This window comes from Aspergillus ibericus, assembly GCF_003184845.1.
Source record: "Aspergillus ibericus CBS 121593 unplaced genomic scaffold BO80scaffold_37, whole genome shotgun sequence".
Taxonomy (NCBI): domain Eukaryota; kingdom Fungi; phylum Ascomycota; class Eurotiomycetes; order Eurotiales; family Aspergillaceae; genus Aspergillus; species Aspergillus ibericus.
Genome location: NW_020292135.1, coordinates 348300 through 359410, shown reverse-complemented (window position 1 = coordinate 359410; position 11111 = coordinate 348300). Strand labels below are relative to the sequence as shown.

Here is an 11111-nt window from a genome sequence, read left to right as displayed (position 1 = left end):
TTCCCCCTCCCCCTCACCCCTCATAACTTAACCAACCGTCCCCATACTCAGTCAGTCCTCCGAATAACCGCGTCCCCACCCACCCAATGGATCCCTCCGGTTCGGAGGTCTCCGAACTTCATCGCCCTCTTCCGACCCCAACATCCAAGCACAGAGTCACCACAAAAACCACAAGCACAATTCCAAAAGGTTCCGAGGCGTACAGTTCACAGCTCACAGTTCACCCGATATGTAGATGATCAGCCAGCTGTCACCTGCAAAACATGACTCACTAACCATGCTGTCGGGAATACCACCACCACCACCACCCATCACTTGATCGGGACTGGGTTTAAGCGATCCCCTTTCACAAAACTCCTACAGTGCATGAACCTAGAGGGGCAAGCACAGGAGACATGGTGACGGGTCGGTGCAGGCACGAAGTGTGTCGCGTGCCCAAAGTAGGACATACACATCAGGCGGTTCGGTGGTGATTGTGCACACGTTACCGTTGCAGTGGACGGTCAATGGGCGAGGTTACATGCCTGACGTCTTGGGGCAAGGGGATCGTCCGAGTCTGACTCGGTGCTACACCGGCTAGATGGTGACATAAATATGGGAGCTTGTTCGTTTCGAGGTCTGTACGTACAGGGCTCGACATGGACGGCAAATGGCCAGTAAACGTGACATAAGAGAAGACATGAACAAAAGAATGAAGAGATGGAGCAGAATTAAGACCCAAATATCCTGAAGGAAAGAAAGGAAGCAAGAAAGACCACTTTCCGCCGGTCAAGTTTCCTGCGGATGCCTCGAAACGACAATCATGTGCTGCTGAGTCTAATATAAACCAACGCCAGTGATGCTTCACCCAATGACTCCCGTGATGGCGAGGGTGATGATGGTGCCATGGGTTCCCGTATCCTAGCCCGTGCTCTTGGTGACCAACTCCTCCAATCGCTTATATCGCCATTCGTACTGCGCTAGCTGCTTCTTCTCGGCCGGCGACAGACTCTTGCCTTTGTCCGCCATCTCTTTTTCCGAATGCTTGAGCATCTCCCAGCGCCGCAGAATCCGCGCTTGATGTTCCGAGATGGATGCCAGATTGGGGTCTTTCGACGCAATGCGTTCTTCGATCGTGGAGTGGTAAGAGAGCTTGGCATGGAAGAGCGCCATATCGGTTTCGTCATACTTGAGCCCGCGCGCTTCAGGGAAAGCAGATTGATGAGCGACTTTCGGTGGCATGGTGGCAACGTCCAGTGAATCCCTCGCTGCAAGAATAAAGTGCGTGACTTGTCAATTGGGACCTCCGAGTCAGACTTAAAGAGCGAGTAGTCTGATGAGACCCTGACGATTCTCGAGGAAATTGTAGGAAACGATGTCAAGCTCCTTGAAAAGAGAGGAGAATAACAGCCCAGAAATAAAAGTGCGGAGCGACTCTTGGTGAAGGCTGAGGCGTGCCGGTCTTTATCTTAATTTATCGCCCCCGTTGCAGCCTTCCCAGGATATCCAGTGACAGCCACCAAGGTGATACCGGTGATGCTATCAGATGCACCTGTCGCCAATGACGCTGCACAACAGAAGGCAACGGCTGATGGCCTAATGCTTCTATAAATTTCTCACCGTATGTGTTGTTTTGCCCATCTGTGTCCGACCCGTTTGTGTCGGCTATCTCGTGATGATGGCTGCAAGCCAATCCCCTGATGAACGAGGGCTTCGTTTGTTCTTCTTTGGGACGGATTGTGGAACCCTCTGGATGACACTGCCGCAACCGAAGTCGGTCTAGAGAGTGGCATGCCTAAGCCCTGCAGAACCTTCTTGCTTCATTTTCCCCTCTCGTGCTAATTTTACCTGGCCGTCTGTCGGCCCGCTCAGGTCGGTGAGTATCGCGGTACTGGAGACGGCCCAGGCTTGCATGGACGACGGTAATTCTCAGACCCTGTTGCTGATGTGGTGCTTGCATATGTAGTGGACTGCAAACACACATGAACTCTACTGACAGTTGACCGTGCCGCGACCGTATCCGAGGCCATGCGACTCGTTTGTTACACTCAAGCAAGGACGTCAAAAGGGGCCTAAGAGGGAGATGATGCTCGCCCCTGAGAGGCAAAAACCCTAACCAACCCGCTCCGCGGATATGACGATCTGACCGGCTCGATCCACTTTGGCTGCTTTTGCCCCTTCGCCGTGAGAGGGATTTCCAACTCTGTCAAAGGCCCACAGCTGTCACAAACGGGGGCGCAGGGTTTTCCCTGGGATCTGCGCATCTTGGAAGGCAACCTCTTTGACGACTATAGGGGCTGTCTGGTTTCTTGATTTTCCCTAATAATCCCCGATTCGTGGCTCGTTCCGAGCAATATGCATGTAGCCGCTGAATGCGTTGTTGTGTGACTGTCCGTGGGAATGCTAGCCATCGGATCCGAGGGGGAGAAAAATAAATACCTATTCTCTGCAGTTATGCAAGATGTCCAAATACTTCCCTTTGAAATCCAGGGCGAAAGTATACCTCTTGGGCCCAACATCTGACCGGCCCGTCGAAACGAGGCGGCCAAACTACTCGGATCACTAGACGCCGTTGGCCCGGGTGGGCCTCAGACGCCGAATTTTCCATTCCCTGCATTCAGATGCATGGTTCATGCTTCCATCCGTGTCTGTTGATCATGCGGACCGGAGCAGTCAACGGGCTCCTTGCCGGTGTAGTGCAATCGCTCCTAAAGTATATGAAATCTAGAGTTCAGGCAACCTGCTATTTTTGGCCCAGTTGGTGATCATGAATGTAGCTCCTGCTCGTTTCATTATGACGCGCGGTGGAGATTCTTGAAAGTTGTCGATTCGTCCGCAATTGAGGTGACGAACGTGATGCCCGCGGAAGCTTCATCGTGACATGTGACTTCATCCCGGAACATATGCCATAGTAACTATGGTGGTTAGGTTAAGGATATGGTAGAGCCTCCGCCAGTGCTTGTCGAATACACAAAATAAGATCAGAGCTGTGGTGTTACTGAAGAAGCTATGCCCAGACAGTAACTCTAAGTCGAAGCATCCCGTCAATCGGTGCTGCTATGGCAGACTCGCCCCTAAGGTGTCTGCCCCAGCATTTCGAACAATATTCGCATGCCCACACTCTTGAGCGGCCAATGGGCCTCTGCAACCTGCTCTTGCGTTCCATATGCTTAGGCCCATCCCCTGGCGCCACTTGAGACTGAGTGCAGCTGTATACGACTCATGCCATATGAGTTATACGGCCAATCCCTTGAATTCTATCAGAAATCGATATGCCTGAACAGGCATTGGGGCATCGTGAGGAGCAGCAGTGTCTCAACTTCATACAGGTTATGCATAGTGGCGCCCAATATGGCGACAAATGTTGCATCGGTGGACGTAAAGAGCAAATGACCGCAACGCTGCTACAATGGTCTGGTCGCCTGCTCAATAAAGTGGCCGGGATGTGCTTGCAGCAGCACAAGACAGTATTGCTGGCGACGTCTGTGAGGTCTGAGATCTCTCTCCAAAACCGGTAAATTTAACCACTGCCCATGGATGTGAGGTAGACAACATGCACTGCCGTCGCGCCGAGACTTACTGAACCACAGTTGTTGCATCGAGCCCCCACGGTTCCAGTATACCCCACGCATTCAACGTCACCCCATTATTGCCAGCTAGAAATCGGGTTGCACTTGGTCTTGTGGTTCCCATAGGAAGACTGTAACGAGAGGGTAAAATAAGCTTCGGGATCAAAGGGAGGCGGACAATGTTGTGAATCCGGTAAACGAAAAGATAGTTGGTCTCACTCAACGGAAATCTGATTTGGGGAATGGATTACGATCACTGCAGTGTTCAAGACGTCGGCTCTATCTTCCCGCGCCTGACGTGGTAATGGGGCGACTCGGGCGGTAGAGCATATATTGATCGTGACACAACTGAAAGCCGGAAGTAAGGCTTCCAGAAGAAGAAACAGAACCAGTTGTGAACTCTAAAAGTCACTCATTTCGAATAATGCGGCCATGGATATCGTCATACAGACACTGCAGATTCAACACACGCATCTGGTTTTGGCTGCCGGGGACCTCAAGGTCTAGTGCAAACCTGTCTATCATTGTGTGGAGGAAGGATGGTCACCTTGCTGGGTTTACTTTCATCACTAACTTGAACAAGTCATATTAGCAACTTTGTGAGATTGTACTGACGAAAACAGGGAAAAGCCATGTTGACTCACTTCTTACCATTGCATGACACCCGACAAGGCGAGGAATCACGACCACCTGCGTGCGATAATTCCACAGAGACATGCACTGCTAGTTTCAAGTCTATGCCATGCATCATAAGCATCGTGACTACCGATAACTGCCCGATCGTCACTACAGCTGGCTTGGTTGCACCCTTAGGCGACAGGCAATGAAACATGCGAAGACCAGCCATGTACGAGAGACTAGCCCTTCCTAGAGCACAGTTGCTCAGCAGCAGCCTTTGTTCAGTCTGGGGGCCACTCTGGCCATAGGGCCTTAGTCCAGTCCTCGACCCTGTCAAATGCACAACACATCAATGTTCGCCATGGGGGGACAGTTCTTGCCTTCCAGGGATAAGGGGGGTCCATGGTGACGATGCTTGGGTCTCACACATTACCGCATTGACTGGCTTAGATCATCAACAATGGCTTTGCTGCGGTTACACAGCTATATGTTTGTGGCAGAGTTTGTGGTGGCCCGAGCTGCTTGTACCACACACATGTTGATATTCTCGCCAGAGGAGCTTGCTCCTTACGGAGCTCTTTTGCCGCGGGGCTCTTGCTCGGGTTGCCTTCGGAGATAAGAAATCGGACGAAGTAGTGATCAGGACAATTTCAGAGGATAGAAGCGAAGAGATGTGGTGTGGCTTCGACCTGGGGGGAGTAAAAAGCAATCATTAGCAGTCCTGAGCGACATCCTCCAATGGAAACGACTTCTCTGACCCAGCAATGCATCGCCTTCTCCCAACCTCGGGCGAGACTCGAATGGGTGGCAATGTCAATAGTAATCAGCCCGGGTTTATGGATGATGATTTTCATCTCAATGCAAAATGACATCTGGTGGATGGGAGGGCAAGATAAAGAGAAGAAGCCGGGCATCCAGAGGAAGACCCGCTGGGGATCCAGAATGGAAGGAGCCTCGTGGGCACATGATCAGCCCTCTTCTTCACCAGGCTTTGGTTTGATTTTTTGGCTTCCGTGGGCTCAAGTCAATGTCTACTTTTGAAACCTAGATTTTGATGATATTAAAAAAAGGGGGGTGTTCTTGCTGAGCTAACCGTCGATTAAGATACTCTCACTGCAAAACAAAGCCTAATAATCTCTACTGACACGTCCATAGTTAATACAACTGGTCCCAGGGTGCGAATATTGCGAGGGTGCATTCCTCCAAACGATAACAAGACAAGGCCAGGCTAGGACCTATAAGAAGGGGCAGGGTGTTGACCATGATTGTTCCCGTATTATTTGCACTCTAGATGGCGATGGCGGATATGCGTACAACAAAAATACTCTCAAAAGCAACAAAGAGGATGCAAGCTTCTCGTCATCCGATAACTCAGTAAGGCTGATCTCCAGCCAGCCTCAAAATAGTACCAGTCAACGCCAACTTCTCCATAGGCTAGCTTCGTTTACTATGGCACATATTATCCCTCATTGCCTTGCCCAAATACATGATAATGGGGCCAGTGTGCAGTCTCTTCGTACTGGTAAAGTGATGCCGCCATTTCGCCCGATCCTCAGGGGTGACAAACTTGGCCCGGGTATAGGTGGAATAAAAATGGTACAAATGCTCTCGCTCTGCTGTAGAAAAGCGTAATGTACCGTTCTAGGATCCCAGATAGTCATGCCTCCGTCTCAGCCTTGATTTGACTAAGTTTGCAGCCATGGTCTTCGAACCATTTGACATCATCTTAAAGGAACCAATCCCAGGCTCCACGACCAGACTGGATTTAACCACGGCCAGACTCCTAGAATGAGCAAAGTGTACTGAACCGGCGACATCCCATAACTGTCAGAGGAAGCGAATCAACAACGATGGGAAATACACCCCCCAGTTCGAATGAGCATTCACAATTCCAGGGGCCCCGACATCATCTACCGACCCGAGCGCTTATTCCCTCTGGGGTGACGATCGCAATTGAAAGTGTTCCTCGATCCGATCATTCTTACCATGCAAGAAACCCCGCAACCACCAGCAGCAATATCGCCTACGAAGCACAAAGAGACCAGGTCCATTTTAAGAAACATCTTTGTGCGAAAAATGTGCGGCCAAGTTTGCGGAATTGAAGCATACACGTTGTTCAGACTGGGGTATATAGCGGCTCGTATCTTTTTGTTGTTGATTCCGGCCGAATCATGCGGTGGTCGCTCTAGTTCACTACTTTCCCTACGCATGTCACTAACAAGTAGGGCCGCACCCGCTAATTTAGCGCCAAAGTCCCTGAGCCCCAACCGTAAGGTATAAGTAGCCACTTGGACCCCGACATCCCTGGTCCGCATTCTTGCCCTGTCCACTTCCACCATGCCACTCGCCCATCTACCAACCGAGACTCTTCTTATCATCTCATCCTACCTGCGACATCAACGGGACGTCTACGCACTCGTCCGTACCAACCGTCGTTTCTACCACATCCTCATAGACTTCCTCTACAAATACAACAGTCAATATTTTCATGCATCAGCACTGCCCTTCGTCGCAAAACAAGGACACAAACATCTCGTCGGCAAGCTGCTAGACGGATTAAAAGGCGCCGTGGGAAAATCACGTAGACTCCCACACTCGGAACGGCGCCGACAGGCCATCCTAGACGGAGCTGCCCTCGACTCCGGGTCCGAGAGCGATTCCGTCTGGTCCGACGGTTCAGTAGAAAGTGATGAAGGCCACATACCCTATCTGACAGATATCGTAACCCACCCCTTGCGTGCAGCTAAGTATAGCACGACTGATATCAACACCATCCAGTCGGCCCTGATCGCTGCCATACGAGCCGGGCACAAAGACATAGTGACACTTCTTCTGGACCGGGGCGCGCAGGCAAACTTCTACCGGGGACTTCGTCGGGTCAATACCTGGCGTGAGCCCCACCGATATCGACGGCGCCGTGCAGACCATCCGCCGCTGTGTCAGGCTGTCCAGTGTGGCCGGGCCGATCTGGTCCAGATTCTGTTGGCTCGAGGAGCGGATCCCGATCTATATTGCTTCTTACCGCTGTACCAAGCTGTCGCGGGTAGGAGACGCGATATTATACGGCTGTTGCTTCAACATGGAGCGAAGGATCATTCGAGCTCGTTGAAGCTGGCGGTTCGGCGGGAGGACATGTCGATGGTGCAGTTTTTGCTGGACAATGGAGTCCGAGCTGATGAGTCGGGTCGATCAGCTTTGCTGGTGGCGAAGCGCAAAGGGGCGGAGGATATCGTTGAGTTTTTGCAGTCGAAAGGAGCCACCCTAGATGGGGAGGTCAGGTCCAGTGACGATTCGTGGTATGATGACTTTGACGAGGAGTTGGATCCTGATCTTCCTGATTGGCCTTCTCCTACCGTTCCCAACGCTGACCATGTGGTTTGCTATCATGAGGAGAGTGATGATAGCGATGGCGTTAATGAGACGAATATAGAGCCTGCGGTGGTGGTTGACGGCGCGAGGCACATTTTATCAAGATTGGCACGACATTTGCTTTTCCGATAGCAAGCGAAAAAGATAAAGGAGAGTCACCGGTTGTTTGAGCAACTCTTGGGCCAGGAGGCCATGGGTGGATTTCCGCCGATGAGCACGGGACCATGCCCAATCCCGATCCCGGGGAGCGAATGGCTTCTTCCAGCACTGCCGTTTCTTCTCCATAGGTGATTATGGAACATCGATTGACGACCAAGGTTTGCACGGATGACGACACAGTGCTTGGTGTGCCCCTTGAGGTAATAGCCGCCATTCATACCCTTCATCCAGAGGCCTGCATTGTACTCTTTGAAATCGAGGTAGCCCATTTCAAGTGCTTCATGTCTACCATCTCTGCTGTCCATGCTAATCAAATCCTTCGTTCCAGAAACCCATCCGGTATCCTGCACCCTAGTCAAATCCATGCCAGTCCCTATCTCCGGCTGAATACTCCCCCACGGTACAGCACTGCGACAACAGATCTCCACCATTCTTGGCACTTGACCCCAGAGAGCGATGCTGCTGAATCAGCGGAAGTTGCGATGCTCCACTATCACTAGTGATCTTGGAACAGCGCCGATCATTTCGGGACATCCCATCCTCCAATAACCTTGAGCCTTTTATGCTGCAGCCTGGCCACTACCTGTCCGATGTATAGCAATCTATGACGATTCTCTGGATCGAAGCAATCTCCTGGGCTTGGGACTGTTGCGTAATGTCTCAAGCCAAGAACCGCCCTTTGCTCCCTAAAAGGAAATTTGAACTTGCCGAGACAAATGCAGATCCATGGGAAGACCCATGAGGTAAACTTCTTTACAAAGCCGGGACATACAAGTCGTCCTCTTGACCTATCTTTCTCGTGAGGTACGCCAAGGATCTGACGATGCATCCATTCGTGGTGAAGATTCTGGACCAGACGCAGGCAGAGAACGGAGCTGCCAAGCAAGACGTGCTCCTGCTGTGGATATGAAGGTCCACAAATGGACAATCAAGATAATGGCCATTATGGCAATGAGGCATTTGGACCGGAACAGGTCCATCTTAGCAGGCCTCTCGAGACATATAAAGGCGTCTGTATCGCCCTTCAACCACAACAACACAACAAACTGTTCGTGGTCTGATTCTGCCAAAAATGTTCTACTCAAATCTCCTTATTACTGCTTTGGCTGCGACCACAGCAATTGCCCACCCTGGTCCGCACGATATCCTGCCCCGTGCAGAGATCCAGCGACGCAGCGACATGGCTAAGCGATGTGCCGAGCATGTCGCGAACTTCAATCAGCAGCGCATGGCCAAAAGAGCTATGCAGAAGCGCTGGGAGAGGTCCGGCCACAACACGACGTTCGAGATCACCACAGAAGCCCCTTACTATGAGAACATCCAGAATGACACCTGCGTTCTTACTCCCGAGGTGACTCGTGGTCCGTATGTCTGGCCACGCTCTCAGACCCTGCGTCAAGATATGACAGAGGACCAAGTAGGCATACCCCTGTGGCTCGACGTGGGAGTACTGGACATGGCCACCTGCGAGCCTTTGCCCAACGCCCTTCTCGATTTCTGGCACTGCAATGCAACCGGCTCCTACTCTTCATTTACCCATCTCTCGCCGAACACTCCATTCGAGGAACTTCTCTCGGAGCTGAACATTACCGACTATGACCTGGGTGTCACCGACCTGCACACAGACGATACCACCTGGCTGCGTGGCATGTGGCCCACCGACGAGAACGGAGTCATGGAAATGAAGACTATCTTCCCTGGTAAGACACCCTTGACTCTTACACAGTCATAGTTACTGACACGCATTAGGCTTCTATGTCGACCGTGCCATCCACATCCACGTCCAAGTGCATACCGATTGGAGCCTCCGCGAAAACGGCACCATCATTGCCAGCAACACCGTCAGCACTGGCCAGATTTACTTTGATGAGGATGTCGAAGAGAAGCTTATGAGTGTGGAACCTTATGCTTCTCATACTCAGATCAACCGGACTACCAATGCAGACGACTCTGTTTTCTCTCAGGACACAGAGGGCGGATATAACCCGGTTGTGTCGGTTGTTCCTGTGGATGGCGAGGATTTGGCTAACGGGATGTATGGCTACATTACCATCGGTGTGGACACGACGGCGATCGAGACATTCAATAAATAGGTCGCTTGAGTTCGGAGGACACTGCGAGCCAAGTCAGCATCCACCTACATGCAAGGACCATAGGTATGATGATTGTGGTTAATTTCGTTCTGTACCCTTAGATTTGTACAGATAACCCTTCTTTATCTCATAGATTAGAAGCTAGAGATACAGAGAAAGATGTTTTCGAGCCCAAGCCACTGTGTCGCAGCCGAGATATATTTCCCATCCCACGGGATTCAATTAGAATAAAGCAGCGAAAGAAAAGAAAGGCCCTCAGCAGAAACCAGCTTAACACGCTAAGGTTCTCTGAGTTTGGCTCCCAACCAACCAACACCGGAATATCACACCTCGCCTGACCTGGCGCATTCAATCCCGACTCCAGCGCCGAAAGAACAAAACGCCTGAATCCAGCCGTACAGGATCCATCTCAATCTTTATCCACGTTTGATCGAATAGACAAGGTGGCTGTCAACATATTACATCCCCTGAAACACATTTCACTAGGCACCGTTAGATCTTTCCTGCACCACAAACCTACTTTCTGGCGGGGAAAGGTGAAGCAAAGATGATATACTTACCAGCTTGCATCCTATGCAGCGCTTACCAACCCTATCCGCAGCGGCATCATCAAGATAGCCTCATCTGCTGCATTCTCTATCAATCAGTTAGTCAGTCAGTCCATCACCACTCACCCCTCCCCTCCCCCCAACCCATCCACCCACAACTCACCTCAATCAAAAGCATCCACCAAATCCGAAAAAAAAAAAACAGATACCCAGATTCAAGAAACCCCCCTCGGAATCCTCCTCCTCCCACTCCCCACCTCCCCCCTCACTCTCTCCCTGCCCCTCTCCCCATCCTCCCCATCCTCCTCCTCATCCTCATCCTCATCCTCATCCTCATCCACCCCCTCAAACCTCACCCTCAACCCATTTCCACCTCCCCGCCGTCCCTGCCCATTAACCACCAAGATCCCCGTTGGATAAAACGCCGCACCCTCGCGTACAGCCCCACCAGGCCGTCTCGGCGCATACTCATCCAGAAACATCTCCCAGGGGTCCATGGGCAAGCGGTCAGTGGGAGAGATCAGACCTTGGAGAACGAGGAGGCGGTGCATGGCGCGCACGAAGACGATCCAGTCTGTGCCGTAGGGACGATGCGCCGTGCCGTCGGGGGTGGTGTGGCGGTGGAGGATGAGGGTTAGGGTTGTGAGCGTGGTTTGGATTTCGTGCGTGGATTGGGTCATGTTCTTTCTGGATGAGATGGGGATTGGGGTTGTTGGTTGGTGGTTGATGGTTGGTTATGGTATTCACTTTGGCCTTGGCCTTGGACGTAGACTGGG

At 51.6% G+C, this 11111-nt stretch overlaps 4 protein-coding genes across 4 annotated transcripts; 2 read left to right on the top strand and 2 right to left on the bottom strand.

Moving 5' to 3' along the window:
- Nucleotides 1–900: 900 nt before the first annotated feature.
- Nucleotides 901–1362, bottom strand: BO80DRAFT_388109 (uncharacterized protein; the record flags this gene model as incomplete). Its single annotated transcript, XM_025717074.1, has 1 exon — nucleotides 901–1362. Exon 1 carries the CDS (start codon nucleotides 1219–1221, stop codon nucleotides 901–903), a length of 321 nt encoding a protein of 106 aa, XP_025572640.1. The 5' UTR covers nucleotides 1222–1362.
- A 5141-nt stretch (nucleotides 1363–6503) lies between these two features.
- Nucleotides 6504–8194, top strand: BO80DRAFT_457586 (ankyrin repeat-containing protein; the record flags this gene model as incomplete). The annotated part of the gene is made up of 2 exons (XM_025722236.1): nucleotides 6504–7449; nucleotides 8115–8194. 2 exons carry the CDS (start codon nucleotides 6504–6506, stop codon nucleotides 8192–8194), a joined length of 1026 nt encoding a protein of 341 aa, XP_025572639.1.
- A 572-nt stretch (nucleotides 8195–8766) lies between these two features.
- On the top strand, nucleotides 8767–9787 carry BO80DRAFT_447670 (intradiol ring-cleavage dioxygenase; the record flags this gene model as incomplete). The annotated part of the gene is made up of 2 exons (XM_025721619.1): nucleotides 8767–9394; nucleotides 9444–9787. The coding sequence occupies 2 exons, from the start codon at nucleotides 8767–8769 to the stop codon at nucleotides 9785–9787; spliced, it is 972 nt and encodes a 323-aa protein (XP_025572638.1).
- A 763-nt stretch (nucleotides 9788–10550) lies between these two features.
- On the bottom strand, nucleotides 10551–11015 carry BO80DRAFT_504223 (uncharacterized protein; the record flags this gene model as incomplete). Its single annotated transcript, XM_025724412.1, has 1 exon — nucleotides 10551–11015. One exon carries the CDS (start codon nucleotides 11013–11015, stop codon nucleotides 10551–10553), a length of 465 nt encoding a protein of 154 aa, XP_025572637.1.
- Nucleotides 11016–11111: the final 96 nt, after the last annotated feature.